This window comes from Cupressus sempervirens, chromosome 3 (assembly GCF_028749045.1).
Source record: "Cupressus sempervirens isolate cs-2001-9-10 chromosome 3, ASM2874904v1, whole genome shotgun sequence".
In the NCBI taxonomy this organism is placed as follows: domain Eukaryota; kingdom Viridiplantae; phylum Streptophyta; class Pinopsida; order Cupressales; family Cupressaceae; genus Cupressus; species Cupressus sempervirens.
The window spans coordinates 28,288,306-28,315,749 of NC_143120.1; the positions used below are offsets into that span (position 1 = coordinate 28,288,306).

Below are 27,444 nucleotides of genomic sequence, written 5' to 3' on the forward strand. Positions count from 1 at the left end.
AGATGAAAAGTCTTTAAACAATTAAAGATCATGACCCGAGTCTTACCCAAGTTAACCACAAGCTATCTTTGATCACAAAATAAAGCCAAGCCATCAAGAAGTCTCTGTAACCGATCTAGAGAAGAAGCAAGGAGAACAACATCATCCGCAAAAAGAATGATAGAGATCAGAACTTGATGAAGATAACAACCATCTCCTGAGAGCGAAGACTTCAAGAGGAAGTCCTCAAGCTCATCAATATATAACCCAAATAAAGTAGGAGAGAGAGGACACCCCTGCTTAACCCCAATGGTGCTATGGATCGGATCCGAGAAGCCCTCAGGATTTCAGAATCTACCAACCACGGTCTCATACAATCTCATAATAGCGATATGTAGCATCTCAGAAATACCAATCTCCCTAAGTTTCTCAAACAGAGCCACCCTAGGAACAGAATCAAAAGATTTGCAAAAATCAACAAAGCAACAATAGACCTTCTCCAATCTGTGTCTGACCTCCTCAATAATAGCTTGTAGCATGAAGATGTGATCCATAGTCTGATAGTTTGCCCGAAAACCACCCTACCCTCTAGCCCTACAACCAATCCTCTCGAGCATAGTATTAAGAGTTGTGTCAAACTGTTTTGCAAAAGTGTGCCCAATCATGATGGTTCTGTAGTTCCCCAGATCAAAGACAAGGCTGGTCTTGCAAATGGGATAAATCAAATGCCTAGACCAGGAGGTCGGAAACCCAGTGTGAATCACTCTATTAAAAAGAGTAGAGAGATAGGGGCCCAGAACTGAGGCACCGAACTTGAAAAGTTCAACTTGGAAACCACCCTCATCAGCAGCTCTACTACACTTCATGGATCTGATTGCCTCATAACTGTGGGAAGAGGTGAAAAAGCATACGAAAGCAAGCAAGGAGGGGTGGATGGAAGGCTGCTCAGGAATGTCATAAAGAGCCATGGTGTGCAAGGTAAGGGAGTGAAAGTCAAGGGTGGAAGGTGGAGGGGAATTATGGGGGAAAGGAGTGCGCCAAAAGAGCTGGGGATTGTGAATCAGCGTGGAGCAACGAGACTTCACTTAGAGGCAGCAAAGTTACACTTCTTACTCCGAAGCAAGCGGGGATAAGATGAGCAAATACTGGCAAAGTCAATGGAGTGAGCCTCAAAAGTAGAGCGCATAACACAATGGAAGGATTTGCAATCTGAATCGAACCACTGGTTCATGGGGCAGGTAAAATAACGTTTGCTGCAAAGGAGCAAGGGAGGATGATGAGGAATGGAAAGGGTGGTAGACTTGAGGATAGTCGACGCGAGCAAGTCATACATGGAGGCAGCCTCGCATGAATCCAAGAAGCACAAAGGGCTGAAGAATCTCGAAAGATGAGTAGAGAAGAGCTTACAGTCACCATCAATAAAACGAAAGCGAATGGGCGAGCGAGCAATGACAGAAGAATGATGAGGTGACATGAGAGGGGGAGCACAAAGAGGGGAGAAATGAATACCGAGGAGAGCATGATCCGCCAGAGGAAGGCACAAGATGGTGAAACTACGGATGCAAGGGATGAAGGAGGGATAGGCAAGAAGATAATCCATGACACTAGCACCACCACAATGGGGCCAACAAGTGAAGAGCTCAGAACTAGGAAAGCAGGAGAGGCCGCTCAAGATCACAAAGCCAGAAGACTCACAAAGCCACAACTAATGTCTACCATACATGGATAACGGCCCAAGAGCATCCACAGAATATCTCTGAAGCCCTAAAGAAGTAGGATCAATCTTGGTGGAGCATATGGAATCCGAACTACAATCGTAAAGTGAAGTCTGCAGTACTTTGGTTCTCGCATTGAAATCCCCAAGAATAATAGTGTCCCCTAGAGTAGCAAACTGTGAGATAGTCTAGCAAAGATCAATAACAAGGTCTCCGTCATCGATACCATGAATAGCATAGTGAGAAGCAGTCGGTGGAAAGTACCAAGCGGCCAAATAGAGATCTCTCTGACGATGACACTTACGATCAATGCGGACCCACATAAATATGGCGAACATGTCTGAGTGTACAATAGAAGTACTACTGAAAATATCTTCCTTGATCAAACAGGCCACACCACTTGAGTCTCATACACCACCGGAAACACGAACCTCCTCTCTACAAATGGATAACCACTGAAAACTGGTGACACCTGGAAGAGGACGCACAGGACTCTCATGAGTCTCTGATATGATAAGAATATTTGCGGACCCCACAGCATCAAGTAGAAGACCAGGTAATGACCATAAAGATCCATTACCATTCTAGCAATTAACAAGAAACATTGGAACCGAGCCGCATTGGAGTTTGTGGTACTCTTAAGTTCACAAATGGTAACAGTAAAGGAGGTAACCTGCTCTCTCAACTGAACATTGTCAGATTCTAGCTTGGAAATTCTATCACATAACCTCTGATAAGTGAGGAGTTGTTGGCCATGGGTTGAGCCTGAGTCAATACAGTCTGCCATAACCAGACAGGATACAAACCACAGCCGAAGTTGTAGAGAAGAGCACCGTATGAGAGAGCCAAAACACTGTCAGCAATGACAAATGTAACCCCTGCAAGAACAAGTTACAACATGCAAAGACAAATACAACTTCCAGCTAAAATGAACCGACCTGGCAATATCAGAAATAACTCTTGCAAAAACTGATGGAGATACCCAACAAGGCACAGCAAGGTGAACAAACAATGAAAGAAGATGAAGGAAAATCGTGAAAAACACAAGCAAAAATTGTCGGCAATGATAGAAACCCCTGTGAAAAACACAGGCTCAGACGGAAGCAGAATGCAATCAGTGGTTAAGCAAGAACCCAAAACCAACGCCAGTAATCTGTTAGACACAGACACAACGATCCCGACGACAAAAGACCAATCTGAGCCTTGCGCCCGTGAAGTCGGAGCTCTAGACATGAGAGAGAAAGAACGACAAAAAACAAAACACACAAAGCAAGCAAAGGTCGACGGAGGGCACATGAACAAACGCAGAAGGAACATCATAGAAGGAGCCATGCGGATAGGGCAATACAGATCGCGCGATGGCAAGCACAAGAACAATGTTGCGGGAGTTAACCTTCATCACGGGAGCCTTCATATCAAAATCAAGACTTGCATTCAATTCAACTTGCAGATTGCTATAATAGAAATTATAACTTAAAAGGCATTCAATGCGGTGGATTGTTGCAATGGGCATAACTCAATTACACATGTAGAGTACGAATTTGCGAAAGCACCATCCTTGCAAGTTACATGGATGAGGTTGAATATGACACTTTTTTTTTCCAATATTAACAATATTATCTCTAGAATCATTGAATTTGCTAAAAAGGTAAAAAGTTAGAGGAGATTATTTTCTAAAAGAAGATTTGTTGTAAGCCCACATGGTATTTCACTATTGGCCCATGGATTGGTGCCTCCTCCTATAAGCTTCGGCCAGTTGACAATGGCTTCAATCTTATTAGGATCCATCTTGAGGGTGCCTTGTGAGATGACAAACCCTAGGAACACAAGTTCCTTCTTCATGAATATGCATTTTTCCAAGTTGATCACCAACTTGTGCTAATGAAGACTCCTCAAAACCTGTTCCACATGATCAAGGTGTTTTTCTTATTGGTTCGTTAAAGCAATTTAACATTCTTACTGGCCACAAGGTGGTTCCCCATTGTAATTGCCCAGCATTTAATGCTTGTAACAGTTAGGTATACTAGGGCTGTATTGGATTAATTTTGGCTCTTGATTTCAAATCAGTCAAAGCCCTTCATTGCACTGAGAACTAATATAAAAGGCAAATGGAAGAGACTCGTTGAAATGATTGTTGTAATGCTATCAAAGTAATTGCTAATTCATTGTTAGTCTTCATGGTTGATTACTTGTATTGCTTTGGAGTGTTGCATAATTTCTACATTTCCTCACTTAGAGTAGATTTTATTTTATGTTGAGGAAAAGTAGTTTAGATAAATGAAAGTAATTTTGGAAGCATCTTTGTGAGACTCACATAGACCATATCACTAGTTATTTGTTGATTGTAAGTTTGCCTTGCATGGTCAACTAGCACATTCATGAGCTAATTTTGATTATTGCTTGCACATTAATAGGCATCGATGGATAGTGTCAATTGTAACGACCCCTTTTCCTAGGCCTTAGCTAACAACTAGCATATCATCCAAATACAGTGACTACTTCATATTCATGAAAAGCAGTTATAACAATTGTTTTTAATGTTCATATGAAAGAGATTAACATATGAAAGAGATTAACGATCACAATCAGTTTGACTGCAATATCATAACTACTAATTGGAGTATTCAATTAGAACGAGTGGTTAAACATTGATAATCAATTTAAGTAAACAAGATCTTCATCATGTAATTACATTTTCATGTCGATGAACATATTGCTATTTAAAATTTAGTTTGACCCGTATATCTAATTAGTAATCTTGATTACTAATAAGATATAATTCAAAAACTAAATTGAAGAATTTAAGTTTGCAATACCCTAAATTCCAAAACCAAAATCCGCCTAGGGTGACATCTGCAAAATTCAGACTAGTCCATATATACTGTTTAGGGCACAAGTAGTTATACAGTATATCATTGTATCGTAATAACCAATATCAATTAGGGCAACAAAACCATTATAACATCCCCTTTATCCCATTGCTATTTATAACAATTAAATGAAAATAAAAGATGCTTTCATATTTATATTCACATGAATGAAGGACAATTATAACAATCATCAAGTAAGCCTATCCCATGCATGCAGTTACATTTCATGTTCGATTGAAAAATCAACTAATTTAATTGATTTCGTAATACATTGAAAAGGAAAACCGATTTCTAAACATTGAAGGGAATAGCTGATTAAACAATATTAACTATCTAACATACCTTCAACTTGAAATTTCCAAATTCATAAGAGTAAAATACCCATAACTAGGAGACATTTGAATGCAGATCTTAACTCTGTCTCATGCAAGCCTTGGCATCTGGTGGAGAAGAGAAGCATTGTCAAGAGCTTAACGTCCTGACCATAGACCCTAAAGTATCCCCACACAATCTCAACCGAGAAAAGCCCTCCCTGAAAAAAGGAAATACTGAGAGGGAGAGGGGTGAATCAGTGTTTCAAAATTTTAATGACCATGAACACAACTGATTGAACACAGGTGAATCAGTGTTTCAAAATTTTAATGATCATAAACACAACTGATTGAACACAAGAGAACAAGGACACAAACATTATTCTCGAGGAAACCCTTTTAGGTAAGAACCATGGTATCACTAGTCTCCAACAACAATGGGCTACAACCCAATACAACAAGGCTCCAACCTTTCACAAATAGTTACAGGCTTCAACCCTTAAAAGCTACAACTCTTGTTAAATGGATGGCTTAAATCAGAACGCAAAGGCCACAATCTCAAGCATGCACCTTTCCAGTATCAGATATAAGAAAAGAATAATACTCAGCTTAAACTCTTGCATTACCAAGAGAAGATAAAAGACTCATAAAATAAACACAGTAATGCAACCTTTCAAAACACTTTTCATGCCATTGCTACCCATCTGTCATGCATACACTCCATAGATTGGAAAATATTGAACCTGATTTCTTTTCATACACAGCACCCAATCAATATGAAATCTGCTTTTCTTTGCAAAAAAATGGCTGCGTATCTTATCACAGCTCATCACCATTCAATGTGTATATTCTCAAAATAGTACAACAATCATTACACTGTCTGACAGACGCCCATCTTACCAAGACTTGCCACCTTTTTTTTACATCCAAATGTCCGAGTATATCAAGCTGTATGTTGCGAACTGTATATGCTAAATCTGAATATCCTCAAAATGGGAGAAGAGTTTTTGATGAACCTGTTACTCCTTTCTTTCACCGTGGCATCTCTGCATTGTAGACAAATTGCAGAGTCATGATTCCAAGAAGCTGCCAGCTCATCATAGCAGCAAGGATACGTTCAGAATTAGCCAAAATGCCAATAGCATCTAGTTTATGGTCCCCACAAACTTGTAGTCCCTTGTCCGTTCATTCATCCACCTAACAATGTAATATCCCTTTCCGGATATTTTACTAAAAAACCCTTGACATAAACTTGCAGATTTAAAACCAAACAGAAAACCAATATCCGATATAAATTCTAGAACTTTAATTGATTTGTAACCAGCAGACTTGCATTCAAGAAAACTCAGAAAAGATTGTTTTATTCCTCCAATATTCAGAAGTACATATTTAAACCAGCAGTTAACACAAATAGCCGTCAAATAACGTTACTATATTATACAACAACAATACAATAACATGCAACAATCCAAATAATCCAATCTTATAAACAGAAATAACAGTCAAATTGGCAAATATAGATAAAACCTGTAAGAAGGTTAGGTTTGCATCCAACCTCCAAAGGCTTCTTCAAGGGTTTGAGTCCGCAAAGAGATAACCAGTCACTGTTTCCAGCTCCCAGATTCATATTTGCTTTGAATATTATATTCTTCATAACTTCCCATGTGGAGCTTGTTGTACCTTTATCACTTTTCCCAATGTGATGTACGCTCTTTTAAGCAATGTGGGATAAAGCACCTTTTTTGTCCTCTAGTCACTTAAATGAACATAGTACCTTTTCTAAATAAAGTGACAAGTTAAATGAACTTTAAAAGTCACTTAGTCTGTAAACCATATAATCATCAGGTATTAAAATAATTGACCAAACGAATTTGGATAAGCACGTGCAATAGCTCATTGGAAAGCTCTCGGTGAGACGCTTCCAAACCAACACTGAGATATCAAGAATACTGAACTCTGTTTACTTACTAAAAATAGTAAGCATCCGGACGACCTGCCAAAACTGCTCTAATGGGTCTAAAACTAGAAATGTCTAAGCCAAATCTCAAACTGGACCCCATAAAGAACTTTTTCGCCCCCAAAACCATGGCGAAGTGAGCTGACAACACCGAATTATGATGTCCCAGAAAAAGGGGACATCACAAACAAGTATGTATAGCAGACTTAATGAGCTGAAAACACTTGCCGCTTTCAAGCAACAGGGCCATCATGATTCATAACCAACGCTTGTCAATATTCACGGCATGTATTTTCCAGTAATACCAAAAAGGAACCATTCCCGCCTAAGTTAGACTTACCTCTGAAAGCCAGAAATAGAATCTCAGAGCAGATATATTCCTAACAAAAAGTGATGTAACAGAATTATGTCATACTGTGCATAATGCTGCAAATACAGAAGTTATTGCAAAGAGCATATTGGATGAAGGTTATAGGCGGGTGTGCAGAAAAAAGTTCCTGTAGGAAATAAAGGCAACGTGGACAAAAGACTTCAGATCCCAACTGAACACTTGGCAAATAACAAAGCAGCTGATCCTCCTATCATCCAGATTTCCACTAGCTGCTCTTTGAACACTTCAAGCTCCTTAGACAACTTTTGACATCAAAGAATGAAAACACAACCAACACTCCCCTGGGAATGGGCTTGGGCCACCACTGTCCAGCCACTGAGCATCCTGATAATAGAGTGTCAACCCACCACTCGACTAGACAAACAAAATCTAAACATTGGACTACCATGAGCTGTCACGGATTTTAAACATCTTTTATTACTTGTTTAAATTATTGATTGTTCTTTTTCATTTAACATGCAGGATTAAACCATAGTTCAAAGATTGTCATTTCACACCCTTCATCTCAACCATGTTGGTCTTCTTGAATGAATCACTGAGTGGATGTATAGGCATTTGTAATCACAGCCAATGCATCTGCCCAACCTGGGCCATGGCATTATAAAAGATTCATGTTGTGTTTTGAAAAATATAAATTGGCTCTTCCTAAATGTGTTGTCTCTTATCTCAGAAGCATATGGAAGATGCCTCTGTATAAGCTTGCACTGATTGGATTCTTTTAAAAACAAAGTTCAGCTAAGAAAACAATTTCCAATTATAACATGTTCTTTAGTTCATATGAATATAAGTGCAGCCAAGCATGAGTAAACAAATGTCACTCCTTCCGGGGTAAGACTCTTTCTATGCTTAACAAGGATTTCCTTCTCTTTCCAACTAAGAATTCAGAACCTCTTATATCGAATTTTAATAAATAAAATATCAAAAGAAGAATGCATGACCTGTAAGGTCTACCACTTCCTTGTGATAAAGGAGACCACAATATCTGGTCGGCTCCTTAGCACTGGAAGAGGATATGTCGCAAGAATCATGAATAGTGTGATAGAGATCTTATGAAACATGGCCCTTGTTATGGCTCATGGTGTGAAAGGTTGCACCAGTAATGATGCACATCACTGGAATAGGCAACTAAGATAGCAGATCTTGCCAAGATATGGAACTAAGATTGAAATGAATTTCAGACCCAAATGGCTGGGGTAGAATGGAGTGAACTTCTGATCACCCTGCGGCTATACATACGTAAATGCGATTGTGTAAAGAAAAAAATAAGAAGTGACTGTGATATGAATTAACAGAGCTATATACAATTGTGAAAGAATTATATTAGCAGAGCTATGGCGACCAACAATGTAAGAGAATTGGCATCTTGCAAATTGCAAAGAGAACCATTGCATATAAACTTACATGCTCCATTACAAGCAAGAACAAGAAAAACACAGCAATTAGAGTTACAAAAATGAAGAGTCATCAGCATATGTGGCAATTATAATATTAAAAAATTTGGCCACCAAAATGACTTAAAGCCTGATGAAGGAATAAGCAAAAAGGCCGCTCAAGACAATTAAATAAGACTTTGGCCAAGGATGAAAGAAATAATAACACTATCTTACCATACAACATCATGGTATCTATAAATACCTATGTATGTATATATATACATGTGCTTGTGTATGCCCCAACCATATATTTCTTATGTATACATCAAATATCAAGTATGTGTATACGTTCTTTGATATATATGTGTGTGTGTGTGTGTGTGTGTATAACTGGTTTACGTATATACACATACATGTATGTACATGTATAGATATTTAGGTATCATGGTGTCGATATGTTAGGACATGCTTTAAACATCAAGAGGTTTCAACCAAATAACACAATTATTAAGGTACCAACTTGTTCAGAGTTCAATTTATGCTCAATTATTTCTTTTTATTAAGTGATATATAATATAACTGATTAGCTCATCGTCATCCAATGTACACTCTTGCTTGCCTGGCTGTTTACCCTTAGCCATGATGGTTCAAGGCTCGTACCCATTTGTCCTATGATAGGTGGTGACCTATGTGCCTAATTAAAGAAATTCTCCACGATAAGATCATATTCCTCAATATAATCATGATTACTATAACAAGTTATTATTCATAAACCATCATAGCGGCTAACCACCATTTCACTTCCCATGAATTTATGACAAATAACTAACTTTCCAAGATTTCAAGATAACAATATAATAGCATCATAATGATTAATTAACATGTCATCTTCACATCTATTATAACAATTAACTATCTTACCATTTCACATGATCATAATTAATTTTACCTGTCAACTGACTTCACATGAATCCTCAATAACTGTATAAACATATTTAAATTGAGCCAAAAATTGGAATGTAACATCAATGGTATGGTAATAGTTTGAACATTTTACATTGATCTTAGGATATTGTACTAGCTTGGTTGATGTTGATGGCTAAGCTAAGTCTAGTAGTCACAAAGGTATTCTATCATCTCTTGCAATCTAGGAGTAGAATGGCTTTCTAGACCCTTATTCATTTGCAATTTGTTTGGTTTGAAGTGTTTGAAGTAATTGATGTACATTGAATGAACAACAGAAATCCCTTCCTAATACCAACATATCACATCATTAACACTAAGTTAAAGTCCAAAATAAGAACCTTGGGGTTGTCTCACTTGATCGCACAATCCACATACATTGTTTAGCATATAAGCATCCTTATTCAAGAAAAATCGGAGCTTTTTATTTCATTCGAAATACTTAGCATTCGATTATGCACGTGGTAGTGGCATAAAGTCACATCGACAGTACGCTCCCATGTTTCCATTGTTTGGTTTTGTAAATTTCAATGATTATCTCATTATCATCACATAGCAATTTGAAAGTGACCTCAAATGCCTTCTTCAACGCATCACAGGAGGCTATGGTTATCAAGATAGACTTGTACATCTTGTAGTGCTTCATAGGATCTTCAAACTCATTCCCTGTTAACCTTGACAAATTTTTGTTCATCCACATTTGGCCTTGTCAAAGGAGTCACCATCTTTCTTGAATGCTTGCTACTATTTGTCTAAAACCTAGGTGGACAATTCCAACTGCTATGTTCTCATGCTTTCCCTATACTCCTCTACAAATCCACCTCCAATGTCCCCAACACCTTGGGTACTTTCAAGCTCTAACTCTTTCCTATACTCCCTATGTCCAAGGGGCTTTGATTTGAATCCTCCAACTCTAGCTCCTTTTGAGATGATCGATTCTCAACGCAATGGAATATGTCTGTCAACTGAAGATTTTCTTCTTCGTACTCCTCGTCTAACGTTGATTGTGTGGAGGGGTTGTTTGATTAGTCAACAAGGTCGAAATATGTTTCGTCTACGAGTGGTAAGTATCTAGCAATATCCTCCCACTCCACCTATGATTTGCACCTTCCTTGTTGGATGATTTCCTTTCCTCCCAACTACGACTTTGGCTAAAGCTTTGTATTTACTTTGCTCTCTAGAAGGGCTCTAACTTGGGAATTGTCCAACTAAACTTTTGTCACATATTTCTCATAATGTTCTTTGTTCTCATTGTTCTACAATCCTTAAAGATCGTTAGATCACTTGGTCTTGACCACCTAGTGGCCTCTTCTTGCCTTTGCTCATTATTGGGATCTAAGGGCATGAATCATACAACTCTGACCCGACTTCTTTTAAGGGAACAGTGTCAAATATTTACTACTATTTTTAATAAATTACATATAAAATAATAATAAAGATGACAATGCCTACCAGGTACAAGAGTTAAAAAAATATATCTTTATTCACTCATGAGTCGATTACAAAGAAGAAGACTAGATATTGTCAGCCAAGGATTCTCATTCATACAGCCATACCATACTACATTCCTTGATGATACACAGCAATATATTTTAAAAACCCAACAATTGCGATGACAAACCCAACCATCAACCAACCAACACTTAACAACTACCCAAGTGTAATAACCATCTTGATACGAACAATTAATATATTGTCAAATAACCAATATTATCAAACATAACAGTAGGCATTGTAAGCTGCCTACATCCATCTCTACATTAATTCAGTTAACACTGTGAATGACGATTTGCCAAATTACAATGGGTCTTATTATTTACAGTACGAGGTTATAGGTTTGCTCCTCAACTTATCAACTTACATAAACAAATCAATAGAAATTTTAGTTACTAGAAGCAATACGCATGAGTAGTTTATAGAAAGATAATACTCCACGCACCCAACCGACTGAAATTATAAACGTTTTGCATATCGATTGTTCATTGAAGGATTGATTGACATTTTGTAAGCAGATTTTAAATACTTCATATATTTTTGGCTAGGCTTCCTTGTGTTTCCTTTCTGTGTCTACATTATGAGCTTAGGCCATTCATTATTATCATCTGATTAATCTTCAATTATCAGATTGTGCAATATCCATGCTATCTAAGCTACTGCTTTTAGGCAAAATAGAATATGTTGCAATAGATGTAAACCTGGCATTTGGAAGTCCACTAATACATTCTCTGTTTTACATAAACTTGTGTAGAACAGCTCGTAGTCAAAATATTTCTAGAAAAATGAGTCAAAGTGTGATACATGCAATCATTACCACATGGAACTTTCATGGATGTTTTGGATGTTTTTTTAATAGAAGTTTAGCACTTAAAATAGAGTAAGGAAGCCACTACAAAAAATAAATACTGTACCCAGGACACGGAGACAACTGCTAAAGATTAAATAATGGCACACCCCAACATCCACAATGAGTTCAAAGCATGAATAGAAAGAGAAACAGGGTAACTGGTACAATCCTGTTCCTAGATCTAGACCCAAGTATCACATCTTTACAAAGTAGATATAATTGGCATCTTCATATGGCCTATGAAAGTGACATAAGCCTGTAGAAATTCTTATATTGCCCAGTTTTTCAGAATCAGATTCAAATGATATAAATGATACATATGTACTTAATAAAAGGTAAGTTTCTCATTCAGGGCCACCTTAATTGTGTCTATGGTCAACAAGTAACAGTATAACACAACACCACTGGCTAGTATTGGTTTATCTCTGTTTCTTACAGGGGATGGTTGTAAGTTCTAATCTCTGTTCGTGAAAATATTATATAACAATTATATTGGCTATTCTAAAATGGCTAAAAGTAAAGCCAATAAATAACAAGCACCTTGGCAGATATTCTTTATTGTCAGCCTCAATAGCTCCAATAAAGCTTAACTCTAAATCACAAGTTATAATCGAACTAGCAGGAAAAATTACCTATATTGCAATGGAATCTATAACATATCCAAACTTTAAGTGGTAAAATAGCATTAGACAGAAACAAGGATGCAACAAAATCAAGTACAAAGAATCTCATAGGTGGCTAAATAACTAACAAATCAAGTGCAAATAATCATAAAATTACATTCCATTGGCAAACCGAAACTACAAAGCCAGGATCTTACCTGGAGGATGGTGCAAGGAACTCAAGAAATGTCTCTTCGGCTGAAATAATAAGATGTTTACAAGGCAAGTTGTCCTTTATAAGCCTAGCCAACTCTCCTGCCTGAAAACATATGTAGCATTACAAAATAAGCCATCCTCTTTAAATGCTAAGAAAGGAACTTCTCCAACTCCCAAACACAAGAATAAGTATGCCAAGCAATCATGATATTTATTTAAGAGACAAGAAAAGTTCAATGATTAAGATTCCAACAAGAAAGAGCAAAAGACTAAATACCATGGCATACTTGAGCACAACAGTATCTCATGACATCTGCCCATGAGTGGGATTAACAATAGTCATCCTAAGAGGACAATGGCAAATGGGTCCCTCCGGAAAGGGAGTACGATACATTAAACATTAATTGGATCACGGCCTCTGAGAATAACCTTAATTTTGTTTGTTACTATATTGTTCCCAACAACCAAGGGGAGACATCATGCTTTTCCATCTATAGCATTTCTAAAGCCACAAAAAGTGGTAGAAGAATGGCCTAATCAGAAAACTCCCAAGTCACTATCAAAAGGGATATCAAGAATTCTGAGGTAGAAAACAATTTGATTAATAATACTTAGCTATATTATTTGAAGCAAGGATATTCTGTAGCATCTCAAAACTACTGTGAGAGAGATGATAACTGTAGCCTGAAGCTTTAATAATCATTAACCACTCTTTCAGGGTGGTAATAGAATGACCCGTGTTTTGAAATATAAAGAGTTCAAGGCATTAACGTACAAAGAAATGTTAGTACCAACAATATTCATTTGTTAAAAGCGCTTAAGATTTTGATTCGTAAAGACTTCAATTTATAATAATGGCAAACCTCCCTTGAAATTGAACTTTGATAAAAAGATAATAATTAGCTCTTTTCGTGATTTTTTTATGGGAGTTTCTATACATTTTTCTTTAAGCACATATTATGAGGAGTGGGAAACCTCAGAATCTGAGTAGAAAGCAGCTTAACATATTGCACAATTAAAGTTGAAGGGGACTACAAATTGGCGATTGAATCAGTCAAGAAAATATCGCTGGAGTTGTTTGCAACTCTCTTCTAGAGGGAGTTGCTACATGGAAATAAGAAATTTGAAAAGAAAATGGGTGTACATTGTTACAAAGGGCAAAGAATGATGAAGGACATGAATAATTGGAATCATCTAGTGCCTATTATTTTGAAAGAAAATTACCTTAATAATATCAGCTCATTATGATGTTAGAAGCTAAAATTATTGGAAGTTTGGTTTACTTGATTTGATTATTTGCTTGCACCTATAGTCCATTCATCAGTAGCAATACTATTTACAGTAGCGTCTAGGAGTCAAGATTTGTAAGGTTTTATACCCCAAGAACTCTGTTTGGTGGCTTGATTTAGCTCCTCTCTAGTGTGTTGTCTCACTATAGTAGAGTTTTGGCTATAAGGCAATGGTCAATCCACAGATGGGGAGAGCTTAGTATCATAAAGATAGTCTGACAAATTTTCATCTCAAGAAGAGTTTTTATTGTCCCTCTCAAGATATGCTCAAAGCTGTCAAAGTCATACTTGGGACTAATTATCTAAATGACATTCATATCCTAAGGTTTCCTGAATCGATAAAGGTTGTCACTTCAGATCATACTACATGATCCATCATTGGGATGAAAGAGAGCCAAGGAAAAGAAAGGTTAATTTCTTGATTTAACTATAGGGCACAATAGTTGATACAAAGGTTTAAGAAAGTATAGAAGCTCTCCTCTAGTCGCAAAACTTGAATTTGCAAATGGGAAGGAGAAGCGAGCTTCTACTTCTGAAATACAATACAAAAATAAATTTGCATGAGAGGACGATGGAATGGATCACATATTAAAAAAATTTGAGTGTTTTCGGTTATTGGAGCATATGAGAGTATTGCATGTATTCTGCCAAGATACCCACTTGGATTTGAAAATATAGCTATTACTCCATCTAAGGCTATTCTAGAAATAGTCGGTAGGCATATACTGCAATTTTGGTGAAAAGTTTCAAGCAAGATGACTTAAGTCCTAACGTCCAAAAAAACAAAATTTATTTTTCTAACATTGCATTCATCACACAACTATTATAATTTCAACTGCAAAAGCAAAAAACTAATACATAGATAATTTACACCTCTAAATCAATCTTTCGCTCCTTCAAAAAACTTACAAGGAAATCTCTACAAACTATTCATGTGACAGTTGCAGGGAAATTTATTGCAAATTACAATCTTCTGTCTTGCTCCTATCTATATACAATTTAGCTAAAAATCTAATTTTCCAAAAAGCATCCTCAAAGTTAAGTCCAACTCATTAGTGTTTATCTACTCTTTATCAGATTTAATTAGCTAAATAAAAGAGTTTCTCTTTATCCTTGAAATTGAAACTCAAAATATACTAACTCAAACAACTTTATCAAACATTCCAATGCATAAACATTGAACCTTCATGGACGTATCCATTCAAGCCAAAGAAACTCAATACTCCCTCTTAGTGAGGAAGGAGCTTTTCACTAATCTAAGTTGTCCATGAAAAATTCAAACTTACCTTTTGTTGAGAGATTGGTCAGAATATCAACTATCTATGAATCTATGCGATAAAAAAATTCAATTTAATCCTTAAAAGAAAAATGCAAAATATGATAACTCAAACTTTTACTACTTTCTGATACATCCACGCTGAACTGACATGGAAGTATTCATCCAAGCCTAAAATACTCAATACTCCCTCTTAGAGAGGAAGGAACTCTACACCAAGCTAAGTTGTTGTTGAAAACTTCAAACTTCCCTTTGGTGCAGAGGTTGGTCAGAATATCAACTACCTACTAATAATCTATGAGAATATGTACTTCACCATGGCATCTTCTAAGCCTATTAGTCTACTCCTAGAAATTGGAAGGCTCTAAATCCATGATGTTACCCATCATTGCTACTAAAACTGGTTCACCCTATACCCTAATACAAATTGACTACTCTAACCCCTATAATATATGCAGAGGTTGCCACTTCTTCTTGTTGCTCCCCTTTGTCCCTCTTATCTGGAGACTTTGATACATAATGACTAAACTTATGATTCATGAAGCACTTGGTTTTACTCGAGTCTTTCCCTAGCTTTGAGGATGAAACCTCGTCCATTACCCTTTTGTTTCTTTTTCTTTTATTTCCCTTAATCTCTCCAACAAAGATTAAATTATTGTCACCACCCTTCTTAACCACCCTTAAATCCGATAGCAATATCATAACCACCCTTCTTGCTAGCTTTTGACTCCATTCAACTTACCTGTTGGATAGAGTCATCCAACAATCTCTCAAAAGAGAGAACGTTCTTTCAAGCACAATTGCCCTAAACAAAAGCTTGTCATGAAAATGAGAACACATTCAAAGCCAAGTTCAATAGCTCTAGGTCTTCCAACCTTCTCCCCAGCTGCTACATGTCAGTCACAAAGTTGTGTGACCATCATGTAACTAGAAACCGAATCCGATGTACACATCTCTATGGATCTAGGTCTGTTTCACAATATCATTTTCCTATTAATGTTTCCACCCTAGTAAAGACTAATTAGGGAATCAAACAGTTTTTTTCCTTTTTAGATAAATGTAGAACTAATTGATCTTTTGTTACATCCAAGTTCATCAACTTGACCTTTACCTCTTTCTTCTTGTGAGCTACCAATTGGTTAGCATTTACAAGTGTAGGAACCACATCCTTCACAATTTTTAAAAGAAAATTTTCCTCCAGCAGCAAAGTCATCCTAAGTTTCCTAAACAAGAAGTTTAATACACTATCTAATCTATCCTCAAAATTGAGGCTCGATGATGCCATTAAAGTATTTTAATTTTTTCCCCTTTCAAAGACAAACCCTCAAATCTGAAAATACCCATCTCAAACCCTGTGTTGCATTCTATAATCCCATTAACACTTGCTTTGTCCCAAAAATGCTCATTCCAATATTTCCATGGACTAAGGCAAGACTTGAAAAAAAACTAATATAATATTTACTTCATGGACCTGTAAGAATTTATACCTTCAAATTTTATATTATCAAAATGTGGGGTTGTTGGAAAACTCCATGACCATTTGGCACTATTTAAAATTTAAATGAAGCATCTTCTATGACAGTGGCCATTCACTAATTTATGTTGACGGTTGCAAAGCAGTCTTGGAATATTATTTCCAATTAATTTTCCAAATTGGGACATGGGATTTTGAGTAACCAAATTTAGCTTGCAACATATAAAGTTAGAAAAATATTTCATTTGAAATGATTGTCCTTTTCCACTTCTACACGAAATTTCATTGCATGAACCTGATTTTCTAGAAATATCCTTTATAGACGAAACCCATGTTAAAGTTTTGCCCAGAAAATATAAACAGCAATAAGAAAAGTAGAATAAAAAAGCACAAAAACCACAAGATTTATCCTAGGAAAACCCTTCCACTTGGAGGGATAAACCCAGCCACACCAACAAAATATCTCTTTTATTCATAATAAATATGCAAGTAGGATGCTTTTCACTTGATGTGTTATAACACACAAAGTAATCATACATGTATATAAAATTGAGAGACTCTTCACCTCACAACCAAAGGTCTCTTTAATTTCCAAAAACAAGTCCTTTAATATTTTCAAATGCATGCCTCTTCGCATGACACGTGACACTTGTATCTTCATATAATATTATCATAAACATATTCTCTTTTTCTCAACATACAAAAAAACTGGAGAGAAATATCTCTATCGCAACTACAATCTTCAACACTCCCTCTTGGCAAGAGAGAGATCTTTAGTATGGCAGTCACACCTAGCTGCAACCAAAGATGTCAAGGATAAATTCTCATCACATAGATTCTCATAAAAATGTGTTATTTCGTCATAACATTATTCCTCATACTAGCACAAGATTAACATCACGGAGTCACACACATGACTTCCATCATGCCTCATTATAGAGGGTGGAATGAGGGCTCTCACATCAAGCTTCTCCCTGAGAAGAATGCATTTCCACCATGCCTCATCACAGAGAGTGGAACAAGGGCTTTCACCTCAAACTTCTCCCAAGGAAGAATGCTTTTCCACCATGCCTCATTACAAAGGGTGGATCCAAGGGCTTTCACCTCAAACTTCTCCTAGAGATGAATGCATCTCACCATGTCTCATCGCAAAGGTTGTATCGACGATACCTACTTGTAGAGGGTGGAGCAAAGGATTTCACCTCAAACTTCTCTCACAAAAATGAACTCATTAACAAGGGATTTCACCTCGAACTTCTCTCATAGAAATGAACTCATTAACAAGGGATTTCACCTCGAACTTCTCTCACAAAAATGAAATCATTAACAAGGGATTTCACCTCGAACTTCTCTCACAGAGAAGAACTCGTTAACAAGGTATATCACCTTGAACTTATCCTTCGCAAAGATGAACTCGTTAACATGTATAAAAATGGCTGAGATTTCATAGAGGCTCACTCTCAATAGGGACAACTTCGATCATCACGAGAAGATAGCTGATGCAACCTCCCTCTGAAGCTAAAACATCTTCCTCTAAATATGTATCATCAAAGCAGCAACATCCTCATCTCATTGCTTCTTGCTGCACCCTACAGCCAAGTGAGATAAAATCAACCTATCATAGAGAAATATTTATAAATCAATGCTAAGAAAACAACTCTTATTTATAGTCATTAATTATAGAATACTTATCTATATAAACATAAGAAGACCCATTTATGATAGAATGAGATAAGATACTTCAATCTATACTCACAAGAGTTATTCTATAGAATATATGTCCAAATACATGTCCACACACCTCTTGTGCGTCATTCAGCCACAATGTTTTTCAAGTGAAATGAAAGCACAAAAGTACACCTCAACCATCATTAACAATTTATTTCCTTCACAAATAACACTCTTATGAAGACCGCAACATTAATCAAACACAATCTCAAAAAGAACAATCTCAGAAAGAACCATAATCAAATAAGCAGATTAATAAGCTTACCTGGGATTATGAAGGCACATTAAAGATCCATGATAAATATTTTAAACAAAATCACAAAATCTATGGCACAAGCATCGATGTTGTAAACACCCAATAAACATTAAGACTAAAAGAATGATCAGCTGAAAAGGATTGTACATGTTTTAGAAGAGCAAGTTAAAAGAATATGCTAACTACGCTCATCGAAATGGAGGTTTAGGGTTTATATCTAGCACTAATATGAGTTCTTTTAAGCATATCAAAACAAAAACCAGCACAATTGCCAAAATTGCTAGCCCGCGGCATATAGTATAACAATTGAAAATTGAAAAGATCGACTTAAAACGAAGTGTAGATACATGTACATTGCTGAAAAGTATTATGCACAAATGAGACTTGTAGAGCTCTATTGAACACTGAATACTTCAAAATGGAGAGATTTACATGCAATTACTTGCAATACTCCCATATTGAAGATGCTTCTTACCTCAAAATCACCTTCGTGTGAGATTATGTTCAACAAATGCACTGTGCATTATAATTTCGAGATTGACACAGTAATAATGTAATCTTGAAGACATAAGTATCTCAACAGCAAGCCTCAATATATCAACAACCAATAAAGCTTGAGGAAGGTTCTTCAACAGCTTATGTACACTTCCCATCCTCCTTGATAATCAAGATTGTAATTATTGATGACGTGAACAGTACTGGTCTCACACTCTTGGCCTTAACGTAGGCCTTCAATAGACTAAGTGTGCCTCTAATTGCAAGCTCAAATACAGGAATCACATAGTGATCTGGAACTCACGATACACACATATTGCAAACCCAATCACCATTTATTACAGAATACGAAAAAGAAAAACAAATAAGAATTTCACTCTCCAATTGTCGTACAACTTGGATAGACAGCAAGTACACATACAATGTCGTTTCATAAGCTAATGTCTATAGCACATCTCTTAGAATTATTGCATCTCCAAAATAATACACAACACAGCATGCTACTAATCTCCTTATTACTATCGCATGGTATGGATAACTCTTTTTGTTCTGTTTGATGTGGTTCTTCATAATGTTTGTCGCGACCTTCCTCTCCTTCGAGGCGAAATGAATACATAGTGAATCTCCATAATAGTGAAGACAAACCCTGCTTGAGGTTTCCGACAAACATAGAATTTCACACAACCTCAAACCCGACGATGCTCGGCCTTCATAACGTGGGCGATGTCTTTATGAAAGATAGCCAATTCACTTTCAAAATATTCAATGCCTTAATTTGGATAATCATGATAATAACAAATGAAGGTTGCTTAGAGATCTGGCTGTCATGACAAACAACTAGACGAAAGTTACAAAGTGTCATTTCATGAGCTAGAGTAGCAAAAATGACTTATCAAATAGATAAACAATCAAATACTCTTCACAGTCTAAGATTCCCGACCATGAGGTAAAATAAGACATAATAGAGAATAGACAATACAATCATACAACTTGTTTGTTGATGAAGTATCACAAGTATGGTTTATATCTCCTACCGCTACAAAAGCATAAACGCATACAAATTGCATATGACAATGCTCATTATAGACTGCAACAAACTAATGAACAAGAGAAACTCCCTTATTGTTGTTATCCAACCGAGCTCTACTACCATGTTCAATTTTTGCCCAGAAAATAATGATAAGCAACAATAAGAAAAGTAGAATAAAGAAGCACAAAAAACACGAGATTTATCCTAGGAAAACCTTCTACTTGAAGCAAAAAACCCAGCTACACCAACAAACTATCTCTTTTATTCATAATAAATATACAAGTAAAATGTTTTCCACTTGATGTGTTACGACACACAAAGTAATCATATATATATATATATAGAATTGAGAGACTCTTCACATCATTACCAAAGGCCTCTTCAATTTCCTAAAATAAGTCTTTTCATTTTTTCAAACACATGCCTCTTTGTATAAGGCATGGCATATGTCTCTTAATAATACTATCTTAAATATTATCATAAATATATTCTCTTTATTTCATCATACGGAAAATCAGAGATAAAGATCTCTTATCATAGCTACAATCTTCAACAACCCATGGAATATTAAGGCTTAAGGACAAAAAGTCACACATTAAGGGAGTCGGAGGACAAAAACCCTTTGATTCTGAACAACATTATCATCCAGCAAGTGCACGTGTGGTATTGTAGTTTGGTTTTCTGGTTTTGTTGTAGGTGGTTTTGCTATTGTTTCGTGTATTTTGCTAGTATATCGCTGCAGAAAAATCCTTCAAACGGTAGCATTCACATTTTATGTGGGTGAAATCTGATAGTAATTCTAGTGAAATTCTAGACAGATTGTTAAAATTTCTTGTAGTAATTTGTTTGTTGCTGTTTTCAGTTTTGAATGAGTTGTTCCAGATGTTGCAATAACTGTCTTAATAATCCTATTTGTTGCAAAAATCAGAAAAGTATTATAAGGTTTGCAAGCATTTCATTTTCATCTGGGGCGGTTTGGTGTTGACTAGTTTCCTAGTGTACTGATTTTATGTAGAGTTTGCAGTTTATGTTCCAAACTAAAATTTTGTTGTTGCTACTAGTGGCAAGCAAATGTATTAGATCTCTTTTGATGTATTAGTCTGATTACTCAGTATTCAATAAAATCACATTTGTAGCTTTCCAATGCATTTTGGTGTTAATGTGCTGAAGACTACTTATTATTGTCTGTGGAGATTTGTTGTAAATGATGCAAAGTTGTTATATCAATTTCAGATCTGATTTTAATGGTTAAAAATTCGGTAGGGATATGACAATCCTCCTGCAAAACCCTAGCTGATTCCAAAAATCCATTAAACAAAACAACCCTAATCATTGTTGTTATTTCCCTGATCGCAAATTTCACCCTTGCTATAGTTGCAAAGAAAAATGGAAATCTGTCACTATTTTACAGGATTGCACAGAGACAGTACTTGGGTACTTCGGAGACAAATACAAGTATTTTTCCAAAATAGGAGATGGGGGATACTTTGCGTATGTCACAAAAAAATTATATATATTTGATATTTTATAGAAAATCATTAGCCCAAATTGGTCCACATGGAATCAATTTAGCATTGCAAGGGCAACAAATGTCAAGTAACATCAAATAGGTTATTAATTGTCTTGAGTCAACTTGTGAATGTTCATGAAGCACTTACCAACATGATCTGCACAAATTGGTCCATATGGAGGCAATCTAGCACTTCAAGGGAAACAAAAAAATTAAGTGAATGGTCTTCAGCAACATTTGGAGGTATCGTGTTAAATATCTACTTCATTTAATGAAACCCATATTGAGTATGATCCATTATACCAACATGGATAAGCCTTGTTTGGGAGACACATATGATGGCATCACCTCAATTATTTAAAAATGAAGACCAATATTAATGAGCATGAGCAAGATCATAAAGAAACCTTCTTCAAACAACTATACAAAAATAATAAAGAAAGATAGAACAAAATGACCACCCTGCTACATCTTGCATTTGCATTAAAACCCCAATATTACAGCATTGAGCTCCTTTTTTATGTCTCAAAATGAACTGTGCCACGTAGAGATGTTGAGCCTAGTCAAGGGTACAAGCTAGCACTTCATAGGCTCTTTATTGATCCTAACATGTGGGTTGCAATAAGGATTGAGTTTGTGGATTTTATGTGCTCCAATAACTTTGATATGATGCTCTTCATGACAAGTTTAAAATCAATGCCAATAGTTGGTACTACTTTCGTGGCCAATCAATCACACACCTACAACCACTTGCAATCAAAATTTTATCATAAGTTTATGAAAATGTTCTTTTATGTCTTAGAGCTTGCACTTGATTGGTTAAAACCATAGTTTCAAGAGTCTACAGGTTGGAGGAAGACTCGCAGCATCCGAGCCAAAGTCCATCAAAACGAAGCAGATTACCTTTGGCCTCAAACTCGGCAGAGTCACCATAGACTTGCCGAGTCCAAGGGCTCTCTTGACTCGCAAAGTCCCGAACTCTAGACTCTCGCTGGCAGTAGGACTCAAAGTGCAAACAAAAACAAAAAGGGTGAAGTGAATTGTTTGTGCTTTGTATAACATCCATTTGCCCTAAAAGGGTCATTCCATCCTTTGGTAATGCTTGTATTAGAGAGAAAAGAGTTAAAGAGTATTGGGGTTTTGAGAGAGAGATTAGCAAACCGGTTGGCCTCCCATATCGATTGTTGATTGCACTTAAGCATTGAGAGAAGCTAAAGGAAGCATTTTGAGGAGGCTTCTATAAACTTGCATTTCCATTGTTTGTGCAAAAATTGAATGATCTTGTCATTGTTCACTACAACCTTCGCCTTACCATAAACACATACAAGGTACCGATACAGCATTGATTGTATTAGAGACTATTGATCAACATGCAGAGTGGAACACAAAGATTGTTGATCATGTTTTTAGTGATGTCTTGGAGTAAGTTGATCAAGTGGATTGGGAGGCAAATGCAGTAGCAATGGGAGTCAAGGAGGCTAGAGCGTGATGAGACCGAGTGCAAGGACCCTTAGGTTAGGAGTGATGGATCCAAGTCTAATGATGAGGATTATGTGGGTAAGGATGAGGATGAGGATGCCCCTAAAATTTAGCCTTAGACACAAGGAGAGAAGATGGCTCTAGAGTCTTCCATGACTTATCTTAGGCGTATTCATAGGACATAGGGTACTATGAGCCTTAGTCTTCTACATTCTAGTTCTTATTTTGATATATGTTTTGAACTTTTGATTCCATGAATTTCATAATCCATGTTTAACTTTATATTATGTTATTTAGTTTTTTTTCCTTCATAAATTCGCTTTTATACTTATGTAATCTATGAAAAATTGTGTATGTGTGTTAACTAACTTCTATTTATCTCAATTATCGTGTATTTGATGTTAATTGACTAAAAGATGTATGAAAAAATCTTTAAATCCCTATAAATTGTTGGTGTAAATAACTATTTACTATTTACACTTTACTTAAGTTTACTTAGGATAATGCATATTCATATTAATTGTCATGTAGACACCTAGGAGTTTGTATATTCATATGAGTTGTCATGTAGACAACACAGTAGTTTGCACTCCAATTGAGCACATGTTGTCTACTACAACTCTTTATGGGATACACCTTTGTATTCTTATCCTCTCATTGTTGCACATACATTCAAGCACAATGGAGGATAATCCACTCTTGGTGGACATGTGCTTAGTTGTTATGATTATCTCTTTGTTGTCTCCTAGTCATCTTGATTGCCTTTATGTACAAGGCACTTCTATGATGTATTCATCTGAAATCCATTATCATTTGATCATTATTGAGACTCTCATTTGATCATCTCTTGTCTCTCTTGTGCTTCTAGATCTTGGCATTGCATTATTGCCTTAGGCAAATTCTTACAAAAATCTTTGAATTTCATGGGTCTTTCGATTTTTCGAGTCCGAGCCAGAGGCCAGTCCGAGTCCCATAACACTGGTTAAAACATTGGGTTCTCATTGTGGAAACCCAAGATTAACTTCCCGTAAAAGCATCTAAAGTAGAATTCTAAGTTGCGAATCTTCATCTCCCATGTTTGGCTTCTTATGGATGTGGTTTCTAAGTTCAACTAGATTTCTAAGTATTGTACTAGTTTTTATTGGTGATTTCTTATGTGTTTCTTCATAAGAAGCTTTAATCAGTATCATGTTAATGCTCATATGAGCAAGATTGAAATTAATATGCAATTCAAAATATATATTTATCTTTTAAATTCCATTAACATTTTATAATTAAAAAATTTATTTTATAACTCTTAACTCTCTAATTTTGTAAATGCTAGTTTATATACATTTGAGAGGAATTGGAGAAGATAATCCTTCTTCAACTAAGTACATTCAACTACACTTAAAAAAAGGCATGAAACTTAGTGTATGTGCATTCAAAATTGTATATCCTTTCACAGAAACAATATGGCTACAAGGAAGGGAAATAAGGAAGTGAGATATCAAGCTAGAGCACACTAATTTGAATGATTCCACTTCTCACCTTGCTCCCTTTGATGTTAAAGACAAGCTAAGTACCAAACATAAGAATGTCAGTGCTAATGCTAGTGGTACTATTTTTTACTCTTCCAATACACCAATGCCTACATCATCTAACACGGATGGTGATTACAATATTTTTTAAGACCTATATGATGATGCTTCATCGACAATAACTACTTGTTGATGCAACATTGTTATTTTGTAATTTTAATATATATCATGATATACAAGTTTGACTAATTGACATTGTAATATTTTTAGTTTTCATGGTGGTTTCACTTATTGTATAATATATGATGCTTTGTGGCATTTCAAACTTAATTATTCCTGAAACTACTATATATATATATATATATATATGACCCTTAATATATATATACTCTCTAAGACTCGTCGAGTCTTGGAGAGTTTCGAGCCAAGTCACCCTAGCCAAGTCTTAGGGGCCCAGGACTCGCCAGAAACTCACCCATGGCAAAACTCCACAAAAACTAGGATTTTGTAAGAATATTTCATTATTCAATGATTGAGTGTTTACAAATGGAGATTTAGTCTCTTTACATAATTAGAATCTGTCTAATAGACTAAATATTCCTAAATGACCACTAATATACCATGTGATATGTCACCATTACGAAACAGGTAAGTTTGGAAAGGAATGAAAATACATGTGTTCCATGGGGGACGCATCCCCTATGGTTCTGGGGTTGTACTTATACCAGGGACGAAACGGGGACACGGGGACGGATTTTGGCTGTCCCCTAAGTCATCCCCTTTTTGGCAAATTCAGAAACGTCCCTAAAACAGCCAATTTTTTTTTGTAGGAAACTTGGGGACGGCCAACAATACTGGGGACAATTTTGCCGTCCCCAAAATTGCTGGCCGTCCCCCTTTTTCCAGAGTATCTAGTAAAGGCAAAACGCCCCCAAAAAATCATTTTTTTGCTAAGCCTTACTGTCTGCACAACCCCTAGTCATCTTAAAGACATAATAAAAATATACAACCCATATTTGATCCATTAAAACACTAACTCTTCTAATCATTTTTACATTTGACATACTTGTTAAGAGGAAGAAAAAAACACGAGCAATAGCAACACTAAGGAAAGATTGCGTTTAGTATTTACGAACTATTTTAGTTGGACTTCTCTTTATTTCATTCTAATTTCAACATGATACTTGGAGCCTTTAGGCATTCTGATTTTTGCTCTATATGTATGTGATATTGTTATAATGGAAGTACTTAGTATTTGCCATTTGATAATATTCAATGTATTGATCTTCTAAAATGTCTATGGTGAATGGTTTGTCAATGTTATGATATGCATATTTGAATTTTGTCTCTATATATATAAAAAAACCCCTATGCTGTTAATTGTCGTCCCCTAAGGTCCCGTCCCCTAAATTTTGGCTTCGACCCGTACCCATACCGGAAACACATTCCCGTCCCCTAAAACGTCCCAGTCCCAGAAACTCCGTGGAGCATAGGAAAATACCTTATCTCTCGTAGATAATATGTATTTGTATAGCCAAAAAAATTGTCTGTGATGATAGATGGAGCTTGGCAATCACCAGAACATTCATCCACCATGTAGACAACATGGTTATGATGTTATCTACACCATAGATGATCGCTTGTAAACACTGCTATAGCACATTGGTTGTATGATGGACTGATGGTTTGATGATCAGTTGTAGCAACCATCATCTTGTAATCACAATCATGATATGCATTATATTAGTTAGTAAACTTGAAAATGCAAATGCCATCACATTGCGTACATTCATCCATGTCACCATCATATATTCGGCCATATACATGTGCCACAGCTATCACTTTCATATGCACATATACAATAGTATAATAATGTCATGCATACATGTGTCCAGATTGATGTGATTGCATTCATCATTCAATCCATAAATATACTAAGCATTGGCCATACATATGACCACATCATACTAATAGACGCATAAGAATCTTAATCACTAAGCATCATATTACCATAATAGCATTGGATCTATATTGCATCATACCTGCACTTAGCATATTCTTCATAAGATCGCACTATGCCTACAATTATCTTTACATTACGTAATTAAACATGGAGGCATGATTAATAAGGAAATTAGTAATATATGATTAATTGTTATTATGATAACCTTTCATTATTAAAGGTTACTATTCGATACACACCTCTTCCCTTCATCGTGAACATTTATATTGAAGACTACATCATATGGTAAAGAAGAGAATTGGAGAATCTAAAATATATTGTCTCCTTTGCAGATCGCTTTGTTTAGAGCTTTATTGTCGAAGGCAATCATTAGTGCAAGTGCCAATACATATACATATACATACACATATATAATATATATGTATATGTCAAAGATGACTTTCACGTTGTTCAAATTCTAGGAATATCAACACCTCAAATACAACATGTTACAATATACAGTGCACAATGTTATTGTTGTGCCAAGACAGCCTGCATATTTGCATGTTATCAATTGTATATCAAAGAAAACAATACCAGGTAACTAAGACAACTCTCTGGTTAAGCATATAATTATTTGCATATCAGACAAAGACATCATATATTATTGATAGGATTGTTATGCCATCATTATCATTCTATAGTAGTATATGCAATCGAAATT

General features: G+C 36.0%; 1 protein-coding gene across 2 annotated transcripts in view; it reads right to left on the reverse strand.

The window, feature by feature from the left end:
• LOC149564602 (uncharacterized) overlaps positions 1 to 27,444 on the reverse strand; it is a 77,433-nt gene that overhangs the window by 27,126 nt on the left and 22,863 nt on the right. Inside the window, exon 2 of one of the 2 annotated variants that reach the window (XM_089818151.1) lies at positions 12,724 to 12,824. The exons of the other annotated variant lie outside the window; for it this stretch is intronic. Coding sequence (XP_089674277.1) covers positions 12,724 to 12,824 — 101 coding nt within the window. The remainder of the gene's footprint in view (positions 1 to 12,723; positions 12,825 to 27,444) is intronic. 2 annotated transcript variants of the gene reach the window in all.